The 16,747-nt window shown below is 36.2% G+C and overlaps 3 protein-coding genes across 3 annotated transcripts in view; 2 read left to right on the forward strand and 1 right to left on the reverse strand.

Moving 5' to 3' along the window:
• The window catches only part of LOC107721267 (photoreceptor outer segment membrane glycoprotein 2-like), a 7,406-nt gene extending 3,998 nt beyond the window's left edge, over positions 1–3,408 (forward strand). The window contains exons 2-4 of the mRNA XM_016529190.1: positions 449–695; positions 1,315–1,542; positions 3,226–3,408. Coding sequence (XP_016384676.1) covers positions 449–695; positions 1,315–1,542; positions 3,226–3,408 — 658 coding nt within the window. The remainder of the gene's footprint in view (positions 1–448; positions 696–1,314; positions 1,543–3,225) is intronic.
• Positions 3,409–3,923: 515 nt separating this feature from the next.
• LOC107721331 (protein Z-dependent protease inhibitor-like) lies at positions 3,924–7,991 on the forward strand. The gene is made up of 5 exons (XM_016529282.1): positions 3,924–4,110; positions 5,387–5,948; positions 6,346–6,619; positions 6,833–6,980; positions 7,402–7,991. The coding sequence occupies exons 2-5, from the start codon at positions 5,393–5,395 to the stop codon at positions 7,588–7,590; spliced, it is 1,167 nt and encodes a 388-aa protein (XP_016384768.1). The 5' UTR covers positions 3,924–4,110; positions 5,387–5,392; the 3' UTR covers positions 7,591–7,991.
• Positions 7,899–16,747, reverse strand: part of LOC107721330 (serine/threonine-protein phosphatase 4 regulatory subunit 4-like) — a 22,404-nt gene continuing 13,555 nt past the window's right edge. The window contains exons 8-25 of the mRNA XM_016529281.1: positions 16,096–16,217; positions 15,081–15,203; positions 14,822–14,985; positions 13,570–13,689; positions 13,372–13,449; positions 12,304–12,387; positions 11,217–11,399; positions 11,023–11,128; positions 10,793–10,940; positions 10,525–10,666; positions 10,186–10,224; positions 9,980–10,051; positions 9,712–9,775; positions 9,506–9,586; positions 9,106–9,196; positions 8,891–8,952; positions 8,645–8,801; positions 7,899–8,491 (exon numbers count right to left, since the gene is read on the reverse strand). Of these exons, the coding sequence (XP_016384767.1) occupies positions 8,446–8,491; positions 8,645–8,801; positions 8,891–8,952; positions 9,106–9,196; positions 9,506–9,586; positions 9,712–9,775; positions 9,980–10,051; positions 10,186–10,224; positions 10,525–10,666; positions 10,793–10,940; positions 11,023–11,128; positions 11,217–11,399; positions 12,304–12,387; positions 13,372–13,449; positions 13,570–13,689; positions 14,822–14,985; positions 15,081–15,203; positions 16,096–16,217 (1,882 nt within the window). The 3' untranslated portion in view covers positions 7,899–8,445. The remainder of the gene's footprint in view (positions 8,492–8,644; positions 8,802–8,890; positions 8,953–9,105; positions 9,197–9,505; positions 9,587–9,711; positions 9,776–9,979; positions 10,052–10,185; positions 10,225–10,524; positions 10,667–10,792; positions 10,941–11,022; positions 11,129–11,216; positions 11,400–12,303; positions 12,388–13,371; positions 13,450–13,569; positions 13,690–14,821; positions 14,986–15,080; positions 15,204–16,095; positions 16,218–16,747) is intronic.

Genomic DNA, 16,747 nt, shown 5'->3' on the forward strand with positions numbered 1-16,747 from the left:
TCTGAACTCTTCATACATATATATATATATATATATATATATATATATATATAAAGGTTTTACTCCCGTCCATCCATTGCTATGGCACAAAGAGCGCTCTGCTTATAATCACTAAAAAGCGTCACTCATCTTAGTTCATCGCGACCTCACAAAGTTACATTATAATTAATCTCTTATTTACTTTGCGTCTACACTTGGTTCTAATGAGATGATTCGTGCTGAACACAACACCTGAACAAAAACGCACCATTTGCCAAATCTTTAATTGAGGGTGCTATTGATTTCGTTTGAGGGTGCTTAGCATTATTTCCTAATGACAGTACAGCACAAGCTAGAAATAACTGACTTAAAATAATTTTGTTCTAACTGTTCTAATAATTTTGGCCACCACTGTAGGTTTACTATTAATACTGCAGAAAGTTCTTTAATGTATTCTACTCTTCTTCAGGCGACTGCGGAGTAATGTGGAGGGGAAGTATCTGATCGACGGAGTGCCATTTAGCTGCTGTGGCCTGCATTCTCCTCGGCCCTGCATCCAGCATCAAATCACTAACAACTCAGCACACTATAATTACGACTACCAGAAGGAGGAGCTGAACCTGAACTGGAGGGGCTGCAGACAAGCCCTGCTGGAGCACTACACACAGATAATGCAGTCCATTGGCTTAATCGTTCTCATCATCTGGCTTTTTGAGGTGTGATATTGAGCCTGTTTTCTATTGTAATATATTTTTCATTGTAATTTATTCCTGTGATGGCAAAGCTGAATTTTCAGCAGCCATTACTCCAGTCTTCAATGTCACATGATCCTTCAGAAATCTAATATGCAGATTTCTTATTATTATTATCAGTGATGAAAACAGTTGTGCTACTTAATATTTTTGTGGAAACTGATACACTGCCATTTAAAAGTTTAGGGTTTTTTATTAATTTTTTTAATCAGCAAGGATGTGTTAAATTGAGCAAAGTGACATTTAAAATGTTACAAAAGATTTATTTTCACAAAAATATTAAGCAGCCAAAACTATTTTCAACACTGATAATAATTGAAATGACTGGGAAAAACCATCCCTCTATCTATCTATCTATCTATCAATTCCTATTATAATAATTTTTTCAGTATGGATTGGTCTCACAGTTCCAGTCGAATGCAAAGATTTGCAGACATCTACTGACAAACAGATGCAATTTTAACTGGTTTAATTTTAAAAAAGAAAGTCAGTTGAGAGAGATTTGAAACTGCAACCCCTCATTCTAAAAGCAAGAAACACTAATAGCCTCTTCATTTTCTTAAATCTTTTCTCCTTCCTCTAGGTGTCAGTGTTGACAGGAGTGTGTTATCTTCAGACAGCCATGGAGAATGTGCTGAGGTTAGGAGACCCTGACTCTGAGTCTGACGGCTGGCTTCTGGAGAACAGCATTGCGGACACTGCACGTTATAACTTCAACATCATCAAGAACCTGGGAAAGTGCTACCAGGTAGATGACGATCCCAACATAGATGTACCAAGCACCAGCCAGCAAGCACAAGAGAATGTGCCTGTAAAGCAAACTTGGAGACATTGCCACAGCGCTTCTGGATTTAGTCTGTCTCAGTTCGTTCTGTTTCTTCATGTCATTCCAGACAGAGTGGATGATGATCAGATCAGATCTCTGTGTGGAGCACTGGCTGCTGTCAGACTCCTTGTGCATACAAAAATCTCACTGGATTATTGCAATTAATAGCTAAATGAATGTTTGGAAACAGGACCGGCTCCAGAATCAAATCACTGAGGGTGCTTCTTACATTAGTGAGGGTGCCTGTAAAGCAAATCCCTGTGGCCCGGTAGTACAAGAGACATTGGACATTGAGACTTACCCAGCCATTTAACAATGGCAGCCTTGGAGAGGCAGATCAAGCTCTGCATTGCCGTCTTTGACTCTTTACTTGATGCACACAAAGAGGAATGGACGTTAAGAATGGCCTGAAACAATAAAACAGAATGTGAAGGAGCTCTCAGCTGAAAGGCACTGCATTGCAATGTAATCCTTGTGCCGTACAAAAGAAAAAGATAATGAAATGTGAAATGCATTTTAAGATGCTGGGGAACAGGACTGATTTGTAACAATGGTTAACACTGCTGTAAAGAAAGATGGTAATGGAAGATAAGCTTCCCTGTGCCTCTACCCTGTAATGAAGATTATTTTGTCCATCCTAAAAATATCTTAATGATAAACACATTTCAAGTTAATCTGAAAAGGGTTCAATTATAGGCCTTTGTTTTACTAAGGAGCTATTACCATCCATAATGTATAAAATGCCTTTTTCTCTTTCACTCACTTGCTTTACTTGTTTCATAGTAGGTCCGTATTCAGTTTTTCTACTAGTAAATCGTTCACATATTGCTTGACAACAGAAGCAATCAATTGTAGTATTAAAAACACTAAAAACAGATCAAAAACTAAAAGCTAAAACTTTATAAATACTACCTATACACATTTTAAAAATAAAGAGATTAAATAAAAATGACAAATGCATACAACAAAATTTCAAAACTTAACATTTAAATGAAAAACAAAAAATAAAGCTAAAAACAATTCAAAATAGTAAAGAAGAAATGGTTATAAAAACTGAAACAGAAGCGAAACAAGTAATAGGATTATTATGCATGCATTATTGCAGCACTACTGTTTTATATAAGCCTAAATTGTTTTGAAATATGTTAAACCCATTGTGTGCTTACTCTTTTAATTCTGACTTTTTTTCTCACAATTGCTACTTTTTTCTTATATTTGGTGACTATTCAAAGCAAAATGTTTTGTCAGTTTTTATCAGGCATTTCTCATATGCAAAAATAAAGTCAGACATCTGAGAAATTAAAGGCGTAAAGTTGTTGACAAAATCTCAATTATAACAAATAAAATTAAAATTCAGAGATTTTATTTGTATTACGATTCAACTCAGATTTTTTTACCGCTTGATAAAAATGTTTTGGGTGACAAGACGGCTCCTCCAAAAAGTCTTGTCACATGGGGCTGGGGCCTTATTGTGTCTTCTAATTAAGCTTTGCCATTAGATTATATTTTTCTGCTGTATTTATCAGCATGTATTAAAACATCTAGGCTAATTTTTCATTATATTTCAGAAGTGAATAGCCTACATTTGAAAAAACAAAAAGATGTGACAATGATTCAAATCTACAGCGTTTCAAGTTTGTTCTTGTTATGTTTTGTAATCCCTTTAAGGCAAGCCAAAGGATGCTTAACTTTTGTGCACAAGAACTGTTCCAAACCAAATCCCCTGAACTAAAGAGATTGTTCTGCATTTATCTTGGAGTCACCGAGCCACCCATCCGATTAACAGCGTCTTCTCCATCTTGGATTAAAAACAAATATACTAGCCTACTCTACCAACTAGCCTTCTGCTAGAGTAGTATGTATTGGTGACGTTGTCACGTGGTACCATGGTACATGTTACGTTTCTCAGCGCTGGTAAGGAAATACAGGATTGGCTAATCACAGTAATTTGTGATTACGCGAACGTTTTATGCAAACTTTTCACGATTTCAATTTACATAATCTATTCTACAGCTTTTAATATTCATTACATTTTCCACAATAATTTCTTAGCTTGGACCATTTTGTTATATATATCCTGCCAGACATCAGATATGTAGCATTTAGTACAGTTTTGTCAAACATGCAACTACTAAGGACATCACGTGATAAGTATATTTTATACTGGAATATATTCATCACTATATAAAATGTTTATTATTATTATTCGTAACCACTCGGTTGTCAAAAAAATAACACAAAGCAAAAATAAATATTACGGAAATAAAGCATTCAAAATCAAAATATCCGTACAAAGCACCGTTGTTTGTTTTATGCCATAATCTGCGATGAATGTGGGACATAACGTTACGTAAACTGCGTACCTCATCAACAATGCTCAAAGGGCGGATATTGCGTAATCTCCGTACGAACGGTTTGTTATTGATGCGACGTCATATGAACTGTTAGTTTAGTCGATTTAATTACTTTGTGTTTGCAGTGAATGGTTTTGAAACATCCCTGTCTGTAGTCGTTTAACAAGGACATTAGGCACTGACGTCGAATCAGAAATTTGTAAGTAGTTTGGCCTCCACCATATATTTTTGCCATATTTCTACTTAAATCGCTGTGCATGTCTGTAGTAGCTAAAGCACATGAACACTGTATTGAATTATTTAACATTTCTATGTATGTTGTAACATTTCCTGTATGTTAGCGCAGTCTGTATGCGAAATCTTAAAGTAGCACTGTCAACAAACTCCCTGTCATCATCATGACTGTTCATGAGCTTTATATCCCAATATCCTTTATATCCCTTTTCAAACGACGCTTTTGTTTAGCTGTTATTTCTGGCTGTGATGAGAATGACAGACTGATTACTTCTGCAGTCATTACGTAACGTTCTGCATTGTAAGCAAGCTACATTTGTCATTTGGTTTTCGCAAACTATATAAAAAATCTCTTAGTATTTGAGATTTTTACAATGAAAAGGCCATGAACAAAGACATAATAGACAGAAATAAACCAATCATTTGCAAATCGTGTTATTTGTTTACAGCTATGACCTGTCAAAAGTTCAAAGATCAGAATCATGCTTATGGATCAGCTCTTTATCAATGACAGTCATCTGTGTGTTTTCCATTGTGGGCTTTCATATACTACATTTTGTTATTAATAATAATTATGTCTTGTCCTTTATAAAGCTTTATAAATCACATTCAATAGGCTACATACATTTCTAAGGCATTTAAGTGATCAGCATGTTCATAGCTTTGCTGAAAAAAATGTTGTGCGCAATATTAGGCATGCCTTCTACACACTGATAGTTCACACTTTTTTAGCAAGTAAAAGGCCTTTTAGTATAATTATTTTCTCAAATATGATAGTTCAGGCTTTTTTGAGGAACATTTGTAAATCTCTCAATCATTGCATTCATCATTCGATGTTTCATCCTCAAATAATAATATATAAATGTAGTTTATGTAAGCAGTCAGCATATGTTTACTGTTATAAAAATCGAATCGAGTTACATTACATGCTTATCAAAATTTGATCTTACTTTTTGGCCATATGGATATCATCTGCACCAAACCACTTTTTTATTTTTTGCAATAAAATGAATAACATTTATATTTTTGTTCTCCTCGAGTGTGAGCTCCATATTCTCACTATATCATACATATGCTTTCTTTTTTTTTTCTTGTCTTTTTTTTTATTTGGTTTATATTTTGTATAAAGATTAAATAAACTATTTTATATGTCAGGCTTTATATAATATAGCTATATTATATAATATAGCTATATTTGGTTCATGATGATAAATAATATGCCTGTAAATGTTTTTCACCAGAGCATCATGAAGATCGACATCTTCTCCCTCTTGGTCAGAGCATCTTTCCTTGCTGTGTCCGTTCTTGGGCAAACCACAGATGTTGACGAGTTTGCCAAGAAAAATGCAGACTTTGCTACCCGGTTGTACAGCAAGATTGCTAGCTCAAATGATGACAATGTAGCCGTTTCGACCCTTGGGACTACCTTGGCCTTAGCCACATTAGCAGCTGGGGCTGGTGGGGCTACTCGCACCGAGCTGCTACAGGGTATTGGTGTGGAGAAAGATGGAGAGCCAGAACGGATTCAGACCCTACTGAAGCAGCTGAGGGAGACCACTGCTCAAATCCAGGCCACTGGCCTCTTCATGAAGCAGGACGTCAAGGCAGATGACGGCTTCAGCAACCAGGTTAAGCAGTTTTATAATGCAGATGTTCAAAATGTGAATTTTGCCAATGGACAGCAGGCCAAAGGGAGCATCGATGATTACGTAAGAGGCCGAACAGGGGACAAGGTCAAAGATGTGGTGGAGAACGTAGATCCACAAAGCATGGCGATGTTCATCAGTGCGGATTTCTTCACAGGTGAGGAAAAAACAAGTGAATAATGTCGTAATTAACATTTTATCTTAATATTTCAGGTAGTAGTTGCAATTACTGTTATATATTAGCATATTTTGTTTTCTAATATATGCTAATATCATATATGTAAGGGGATAATGTATACTATCCTGCTTGTTACATGGCTATTTACCAAATATATGAATATAAATGTATAAAATATTGATCAGAGTTTAAATGTTACCTGTCCACTAAGAAAAATAGTCCATTACAATGTACAAAACAGTTAGCCTATCCACAAGATGAACATCTGACCACTAAATGCCACGATTGACCAATCAGAATCAGGTATTCCAGAGAGGCGTGTAATAAGTTTCAAAAAAGTGAATGTGAAAAAAGATAATCTCTTGATCTTTAACAGGTCAGTGGCTGCAACCCTTCAACGTTACCTTCACCCAAGAGGAACGTTTCTATGTGAACAAGTATAAGATTGTGCAAGTGCCCATGATGCTCCATTCGGGCAAATACTACCTGGCCTATGACCCCACATTAAAGGTTGGCATTCTGAAACTGCCCTGTGAGGAGGGCATTGCCATACTTGTCCTTCTTCCAGATGAAGATGTGGACTACACCTACGTTGATGAATCCATGACTGGTCAAGTGTTTCGTGGATGGGTTGAAAAGCTGAAAAAGACGTGAGTCATGTAATCAGTCTCTCACATTTTCACAAATCAATGTGTGTTTTTTTTAAATGACTCAAATCTCCATCAGACTCGTGCTGAGCAGCCAAACTGAGCAATCATATCATATGACATATTTGAAACAGTTTATAGTTACCCTGTAGAAACATGCAATTTCAAGACATATTTCTGTTGATCTCTAAAGATCAGTTTTGTCTCTGTCCTCAGGAAGCTGGAGATACAGTTCCCCAGATTTTCACTGAAGCAGTCCAACTCACTAAGTATGAGTCTGCCCAGCCTGGGCATTAAAGAGATCTTCGAGAGTACTGCAGATCTCTCTGGAATCAGCAGCAATGAAGGCCTGAAACTGTCAGAGGTGTGAGAGCTTTCCAACAATAATGACGGAAACTGTCGAAGATTTTCATGTCAATGCATTTTTCATGTCTACCAGTTACATGCACCATGATTTTAACAAGTATTGTCATAACATTGATGTGTTTGTGTGTGTATATATATACTGTACATTACTGTTTAAAAATTGTGGCTTAGTATTTTTTTATTTTTTATGTTTTTGAAAGAAGCTTCTTATGCTCACCAAGGCTGCATTAATTTAATCAATAAAAACAGTAATATTGCAATATAATGTTACAAGTTTTAATAACAGTTTTCTATGTGAATATTTTAAAATGTAATTTATTCCTGTGGTGTCCACTTTAACATTAATATATCATAAAAATATATATATAGTAAATGATGTGATATACCAGCATGCATTGACCAATGCCTCTTGATTCCAGGTGGTACAGAAGGTCACTGTGGAGGTGGATGAGACCGGAGGCTCAGTGGCCGATGCCTCCAGCAATCTCTTTATGACCCCTCTTCCTCCCAGGCTCACTTTCAACCGACCCTTCATTTTTGTCATCTACCACGAGGCCACACAGTGCATCCTCTACATAGGACGTGTGGTCGACCCAACTAAGAACTAATTATGAACAGAGAAACTACCAATGGTGGTGTACTTATTCTTATTCCTACTCATAGATTAACCTGTTGTTTTGCTTGAATAACCAACTTAGAATTGAACATTTATTTGTGTAATATAACAGAATAGTGTTTTTAATGTTTTAAAACAAAAATATCAGTATAATATAATAACAATACAATGTCTGATAAGAAAACAACTGTAAATGTATAGTGTTTTCTGAAATGGTTGATTAAGGAGATTTATTGAATGGCGTGATGAAGTGTTAACCACACAGTTTAATGTTACATGTGACAAGTAACTTGTTTTTTGTGCTTCTTGAGATTTGTCAGTATCAGCATAGTATTCTTATCAGCACTTTAACAGGCTGTTCAAATGTAACTCATTAAAGCACGCCATATTCAACATGAGTTTTATTCATTGGGTACTAAGATGTTGGCGATAATCAATCAGGTGCTGGGCAGCACCAGGCACAATCTCATTGGTGGGATGGGATGGAGAGTTCCAAAACTCTTCAATCATAAAAATACATAGTGCTTCTTTTTCTCTTAGCCACTTCAAAAATATAAAACAGAGAATTTGCAAAGCATGCTATAATACAAGAAACAAAATAATGAGGCAGTAAATTAAATACATTCAATTACTCCTCAACTGTCATTTTCGTTTTATGACATATGCTGCGAGTTTTTTTGTGAAATAAGGCAGAGATGGATCGATGCAGACCTTAACTGATGCCCCAGCATATCTTTAGCTGTTTCTGGTTTAGAATAGAATGTACACATCAAAATGGAGGGACACTGCTGCTGCAGAATGAAAAGTCTTGTAGAAAGGGGCTTTAAGTCAGAAGGCAAAGTGGTAATCACTCTCTCCCAGACTGCATTCCAAATGAATTTGACTTCCGCTGTCTGTCAGACACGAATAGAAAAACATCACAGAGGTCAAGATCAGTCTGACTGAATCATTCCAGTTTAGAATCATAAAATGATTACACCCAAAATGTCATGATTAATTAAAGATTATAAGATTAAGGTTAAACAGTACAGGATCGCATTACGTACACAGAGAGCTTCCTAGACTGTGTGTCTTTATTCCCGTTACTCCGGTGATCCACAGAGCTGCTCGTGTTGCTGCGGATCAGGATGGGCATGGAGGAGGATGATGGGGTGGGGGAGATTGATGAAGCAACATTAAAGTGGTGGGGTCGCAGGTTATCGTCTGGAAAACAAACGAGTACAGGTAAACGACAAGACAGTTTGCGGCAAAGAGCATGTCATTATACCTCATGATGATATTTGATTAGATACCATTTAATGGTAACATGGCGCTCTTTCCCGATCCAGGGCAACTTCCTGAATCCTTCACTTTTCTAAGGAGAAAATAGTGAGTATAAATATGCTATGTAACTACTGGTGATGGGTCATGGCAAATTCATGACAAAATTCAAAATCTAGACAGAACTCAGCTGGCGCAATCCACTGCAATAGCAGCACAAGAGCATTGAGATGATTGTGTTACGTACAAGGATTTGTCTGGGTTTGTCATCTTGGGTGTCGTGGGATGACCGCTGAGGGAACGACTGCGAGCTAGTTTGGCCCTCCGCATCTCCTTACCTGCAAACATGATCAGTGTTGAGAAAATAAGCACCTTCCAATTCTCAAACCTTTAGAACCTTTATGTCATTTGTAAAAATGTTTTTCAGCATCATTACTCCAGTCTTCAGTGTCAATAGAAAGTAAAAAAAAGCATTTATTTGTCATAAAATCTGTCAATTATGATCAATTTAATGCTTAATTGCTGTATTCATTTCTTTAAAAAGCAATTACTGACTACAAACCTTTGAATTGTAGTGTATATAGTAAAACAAATGCAATGTTTTTGTTATTCAGTTAACATTAATGTACATCAGGAAGGATGCTAACCAGCAGAAGAGGATGATGTTGCTCCTGATGTAGATCCTGACATTCCTTTACTACCAGAGAGGCCTGACTTGCTGTCTCGTTCTGCATTACAAAAGCATTATAAACTAAACAAGTAAACACCCACATACATTTGAGAAATGTACATATGTATGCTAGTAAAACATCCAAAGTTTAAGAGAGAGGGTGCATGAATGAACGTCACTCACGTTTCTTCTCCGACTGTTTATCTCCAGCTAGTTTCGCCTCACTCTGCTGTCGTTCTAGCAGTTCCTATGTGTTACAAAACCACAAACACAGCAGTAATGTTTATTATTATATTTTTGACTTCTTTGTTCTGACATTAAAAAGTTAAATTTACACATAATGAAAAACCTATTTGTCTTTTCAGGCCCAAAATTGGACATATAAAATTGTTTTGGTGTAAAAAAACAATTGCTGTCTTCATAAAATGATTAAAAAGGGTAAATCGCTCACCATTTCAAGTAAAAGAGTCTCCTCCTTCTCCTTTTTCTGATCCAAAAGCTCTCTTTCATGCCTTTTATGATACTATAAATATAAAAAGTTCTTTCAACACTAACAGTGAAACAAAATCAGCTCACAGTTTTCAGAAAAAGAAGATGGTCTATAAAAACCGTCAAAACAACTAAATGGAAAGGGTCAAAGCGACAGATCTTTCATACCGGCTCTGTTATGTCCATTTTGTCCAGCTCCTGAACTGTCTAAGAAAACATAACAAAACAGTTTGAGGATTTAATTACTTCTATTAATGAAATTATGTTCAATATATTAAAAATCTTCACATTTACTGTTTTTAATAGGCAAAATGCTGTCATTTATGTGAGGGTGAGAGATTTCCTCTCACAGATTTCGCAGTGGGTTTAAGTGAATTCACTGTGATGATCAGCAGAAAGCTGCTTGATATGAAAGTAACTTCTCTGTGAGCTTTATTTCATACATGGATCATTTCTGCCCACCAAAACTTTGCTAATGTGACCGCACTTTAATAATGAGAGGCTCACCTTACGCAAAGTTACCACTACATCTTTGTCCTTCTCACGGCACAACAATTTCCGCACACAGAACTCCAGCTGCTGAAGTAGATGTTTGTCTGTTGCCTTGATGGTGGATCTCAGTTTGGGTAACATATAACAGAGCTTGTACCTGCCAGAATGTTTATTTTTGGTTGAATAAAACAAACAATAAACTGTAATATGTTAAAGCATTAGTCACGGCAGCACAGTAAACAAGGACGCAATAACAGAACTTAAAAAAATGTGAGCTGTTCACCTGACATTGGCTACGGGGTCATTGACCAACTCAAGCGCTGGAATAAGGAAATGTTTGCAAAAATACGACTTGGAGAAGAGGTCTATTGTGATTTCACACAGGTCCAGATAGCGAAGCCTGTTCCAGTAGCTTCTACCTTGAGCAAGCTCTTAAATTCAGAAGAGAGACAGTCCTGATTCACTGAATCTCATACACAAAAAATGTAATATAAGCAGATCCTGCTTTTTTACCTTGCTTTATTTTGCTGATTATCTCTTGCCGCTGTTCCTGTTTGCGGTTATAGCGCAAGAACACACATAACGTCCTGACAGCTTCCCGCTGGACTGGCAGAACATTCTAGAACAGCGTAAACAGAAGGACAGATGAAATATACAATTCAAATTGAGAGAATCTACAGGCAGGAGTGTGCGTGTAGAAGGTTTACATTGGTAGTGATGATGCTGAACATCCTCTGAAAGAAGCGGAAGTAGATCTGGTCTCCAGAGATGACAAGGGGCAGACAGGAGTAGCACTGCAGGAGTTTCTCGTGAACCCGCCAGTGCAGCGAGGAGGCCGCTTTCTGTTCTGCTGCTACCAAGGCAGGCACCAAGTCTGGTATATTCACCTGCTGTAAGGGTGAGCGTGAGACATACACTAACATTGCAACAGTTTGGGGACACTTTTTTTTCTCAAATCAATACTTTCATTCAGCAAGGACGCATTAAATTGACCAGAAGTGACAGTAAAGACTTTCACATTTGTACAAAAATTTTTTTGAAATGCTGTTCTTTTGAACTTTCTATTCATGAAAGAATCCTGAAAAAAATGTATCATGGTTTCCGCAAAAATATTACACAGCACAGCTAATTTCGACATTGATAAAAAAATGTTTCATGAGCATCAAATCAGCATATTACAATGAATTTTGAAGGATCATGTAACATTGAAGACTGGAGTAATGGCTGCTGAAATTTCAGCTTTGCCATCACAGGAATAAATAAGATGTTAAAATATATTAAAATAGAACATGAATATTATTATATTTACAAGTTATTATAGAACATGTTATTTTCCAATGTAATAATATTTCACAAAATTTTTGTTTTTACTGTATTTTTTATCAAATAAATGCAGCATTGGTGAGGATAAGAGATTTCTTACAAAAACATTAAAAATTCTAACAAACCCAAAATTCTAAACATTAAAAGATTTCGATATATTGAATATTAGAAGTACTTAAAGCCTCATACTGTGTTGTTTTATTATGTTATGTTTGACAGTTCTTGCCATTTTGTTAATAATTTGAATTCAAATATAAATAATTTTATTATAATTAAATATTATTATTTAAAATAATTATTTATTATTATTTTCATAAATATTTTTAAACAACATGACATAATTAAAATGTTTAGTATTTTGTTTATTACTATTAGGACCATAAATATTGCAGGTAAAACTAAAAGTCTAAAAGATCACAAAAAGTCACAAAAGAAAATTCTAACTAAAAGCATCAAAAATGAAGCAGGTACCTTGCTCTCTGGTCCTGCTCCCTCCCCTCTGGAAGTGGCCAGCTCTAAAGTCTCTTGAATATTGTTCAACAGAGCATCCAATACCTGCCGATTCAAAAGCATTGAGCTATTGCAAATCAACAAAGCCTTCTCGTCATCAGATGTTTCAGAAACACATTTCTGCCAACCACAGGAAGGGGCTCTAAAATTGGAGATAAGCTGGAGTGAGATCACTGACTATAATAGATAGTCTATAATGTTGTGTTTCCATCATCATTAATCGTGAAAATCACTATGTCTGATGGCTCAGGGAGCTTTGCACTATAGTGGATGCTAATGCAGTGTGTGACTAACACTGCTCAGAGGATCATGACAGAATAAACAATACCACACTCTAGCCTTAGCTAGGGAGGTGCAATGCATTCATTCATCCTACACAGTTGCATGCAACCTCCGCAAAGACTCGCACACTTGTGCACACAGCTTCATACACACACACACACGTAGGCACGGTATGTCTGGCGCCTATGAAGAATTTTTGGTAGTTTGGTGTTAAAGGTGACGTGTGTAACATTTTTGATGCTAAAAATATTAAAAAAAAATTTTCAAATATCAAATCAAATTGCGATCAATTGCAAATGGGGGAGTTTTTTTGAAAATCTGCCATTTTTTCCAATTCCATTTAAGTGGTGCAGAAATTACACACTTCACCTTTAAGGTCTACAGGTACAGTAGTTCATTTCCGTTAATCTATTACAAAGACAGAACCAAACAATTTTATTTCTTTGATTCACACACACTCCAGAAGGGAATTTCTTCCCTAACTAACGTGCATCCAAATACAGAAGTTACATAAGCTCCGTTGGCCTTGCGAGGAGGGGGTTTTGAATGGTCAGACGGCTATTTGTTCAAGTGAACTCAGCGGTCAGTAGAGGTTCTGAGAAAGACCGAATCTTTCTGTGAAGAAAGTTGCCATGTCTCGCACAGCACAGTGTGCCAAGGAAATGACTGAAGCTGTCACAGACAGATGAAAGCTCTTTTTATAAACAAACACACACACACACACACAAACCTTTATTCAGGTCTCACCTCTAATGAGTCATCCTGCAGCAAAGCGATTATCTCTTTGTGTATGTAATGCACATTTGGGCCCAGCAATTTGACCACCTAATGCAGAGGGATTAGAAAAGATGGTATTGTACATTCTGAACTGAGGCACTGCTACCTGTCAAAATGTAAGTCACATTGTGTACTATGACGAAAATATGTGAGTTTCTGAGTTTGTACCTCATGGAAACCACCAGCTGCCGTCCTCCGTACTGAAATCTCAGGATCATGACAAAGACTTGAGAAGGTACGATATAATTCAGACAGAAAGTGGTTTGGATCGGCATATAACACTATGGCCTGAAAATAAATACAGAGAAGAAAATCTACAGACAAGACTCCAGACACACAGCAATATGCTTATAAATTATTCAAGAAAGTAATCTTAAAGGGGTGGTTGATTGCGATTTCACTTTTTTAATGTTAGTTAGTGTGTAATGTTGCTGTTTGATCATAAACAATATCTGCAAAGTTACGAAGCTGAAAGTTCAATGCAAACGGAGATATCGTCTTTTAAAATTCTGGCAGTTTAATGCCTACAAAAACGACTGGTACGTGCTGTATTACAGCTTTAATCAGGATAAAACCGTATATTAAAAGCTAACAGAAGCAGTAGCATTTACAAATAACAGCGTATCTAAAAGTATGAGACAACAACAAACAAAAATCTTAGGCCTACCATTAAAAGCCGTGCTTGCACAGGTTCTGCGCGATCCTCTTCACTAATATCCTCTGCGTCTCAATCGGGCTCAAATTGATAAGCAATATAGACGATGTCATTGTTTACAATACAACCGGAGCAATAAATTAATTTAAAATTTAATAAAATAAAATAAATAAAAATTAATTAACCGGAGAAATAAAATTTCATTTGTCACTCAAAAAAAATAATATTGATATATCCACATTCCTGAACATTTAGTGAGAAAAGCCCATTGGAAGGAAACATCATCAGTGAATAACAACTTATATATAACATACAAGTCATGAAAACGACTTTTATGACATTTTCATCATGGTTTTGTGTCCCTCTTAAAAAGCGACTGGTTTCTTAGACATAACTTTCAGCCACCTACATCTCGACTGTTCGCAAACTTATTCTGAGCGACTGCAGCTATATATAACCACACTAACAACAAAGGACCACTTCAGACACTGATGATGGAGCAGACAGAGGTCTAATTTCCTCAAATGAGCTGTTGAGCTGTTCTAGAAGACTTTGCCTCCACTGACAGATGTTAAAAATAGATAACAGTGCCTGAAAAAATTGGTTGGTCAAAAGGCCTTCAAATCAAAATTATTCTGAAAAAATAAACTTTCCAAACAAGCAATGCAAAACAAAAGCATTTATTAAGACTTACAATAAACTGCAAGGCAATTTTGTTTAGACTTCAGACTGAAACACATATAGATGCAAGGCAGGGAAACTCACAGGAAAGTTGTAGGCACAGTTCCTGCGCACTAGGGCGTATTTGTTCTCCAGCTCCAATGGGTAGGGCTGGCTCTCGCAATGCCCATTTTCATGCTGCAAACCCAGACAGCACAGCTTCTTATAAAACTCCAGAAACCAGAGGTGCTGCTCGTCAGTAAAAGACTCTGTTCAAATGTGAGATACAAAAATCCATGTCATGACTCATGGACTGTAATCCTAAAACATTTCAGAAAGACGTAAAAAGGAAGCGGACAGTCACCTGAGAGCCCGTGACAAAGCTTTCCATACTGGAAGGACAAGGAGGCCAGCACTGCCTCATCCCCTTTGAAGCATTTTTCACAGAATGCCTTCACCAAGGGAAATATGACACAAGTCCTGTCATCTATGAAAAATGGTGACAGAAAAGAGGGGAGGGTGAGAGGATGACAGAGAAAGAGTGTGAGACAAGTTTCAACATCTTTTCACAAAGGAGCCACATGCCAGTATCTGAATCTGATGTCCCAGCATGCAAAAAGGTACGGAAATAAAAAGAAGCAGTGTCTGATGATATGAGCAGGTACGCAGCATGTGTTTCAAACAGTACTCTGTGAAATAATAGGAAGTCCAAATGTTTTCATGTTTCTCTGTAATTTAACTGCATTTCAGATTGTCGGACATCCACAGCAGAAAAGCTGATATTAACATTGGTAATATTTCTTAAAGCAAGACACTACATAGATCACCATACCTCCCCAGTTGATTAATCACAGTATACATTAAGATAATTGTTTTGTATTACAAGTTTTCTGAAATCTTATGGTTAAATATGCAAATGAGTCATTATTTAATGTAATACACCTTAATCTGCATACAATTCCAGAACAGAAATATGAACATTGGATAAAGCCCGGTTTAAAATTCATGTTTCATTTGGTCATTCAGAAGATTTTGAATGTCATTTTATCACTCCATTAATCAGAAAATACTGTCAACAGCAAGAAAAACTGAAAAACTGTCTTTAAATATGTATTGTAATTAAAATCTACTGACACAAATAGATAAAGTTTAATAAAAATAAAAAAAACACTTAAACAATGGTTTTACTTGTAGTGTCTTGCATTAAAAATTAGCTTAATTTTTGTTAAAGATACTCAGACCAACAATATCAACTACATATTTATCCACACATAACGAGTATTTTTATTACATTAATAATTAATGGTTGTCATTTCTGTTTTAATAAAACAACTAACATGAGAATCCAGTTAATTCAATATACACTGTGAGAGGCTTACCACTGTCAAACATTTCTAAGAGGTTGATGATGGTGTCGAAAGCTGCCAGTCTCACAGTACTGGCTTCATCTTGGGCCAGCTCAACCAGTTCAGGGAGCACTTCAACCTTAGTGTGGTCCAGCCTGGGAAAGAGCAAATATAGACAAACTTGCCTTATGATCCATACTGATACTGTACACATAAATGTTTAGTGGAGATGTTATTTCTAACAGAATATCCCAAAGTGCTTAAGTTTAAGGATCAATCTGTCACATTGTGAAAAACTTGCATCCCTTGGTTTAAATATGTGGGAGAAAATGTCTCACATTCAAAACAAGTGGCAAAAACAAATACTCATAAACTAAAAAAATTTATATAAAAACAAACACTATATGTGTTATTTACAATTTAAAATAATACAATATACTCAGTTTTTCTATCTAATGTGTCAAGGTGTTCGAATTTGTTCTATTTCGCCAACAAAAATGGTTCCAAACAACAGAGTTTTGCGTCTCTGAACAACGTGACAGCGTTTCGTTCCTGAATGAATCAATTCAATCAGTTCAATTGCAATGACTCACTCATTAACAGTGACTTGCTGCCACCTACTGGCGGTTTTAATTTCACATTAAAGGGTTACTCCACCCCAAAATGAAAAATTTGTCAATGATTT

This window comes from Sinocyclocheilus rhinocerous, unplaced genomic scaffold, assembly GCF_001515625.1.
Source record: "Sinocyclocheilus rhinocerous isolate Xijiao unplaced genomic scaffold, SAMN03320098_v1.1 scaffold271, whole genome shotgun sequence".
Taxonomy (NCBI): Eukaryota; Metazoa; Chordata; class Actinopteri; order Cypriniformes; family Cyprinidae; genus Sinocyclocheilus; species Sinocyclocheilus rhinocerous.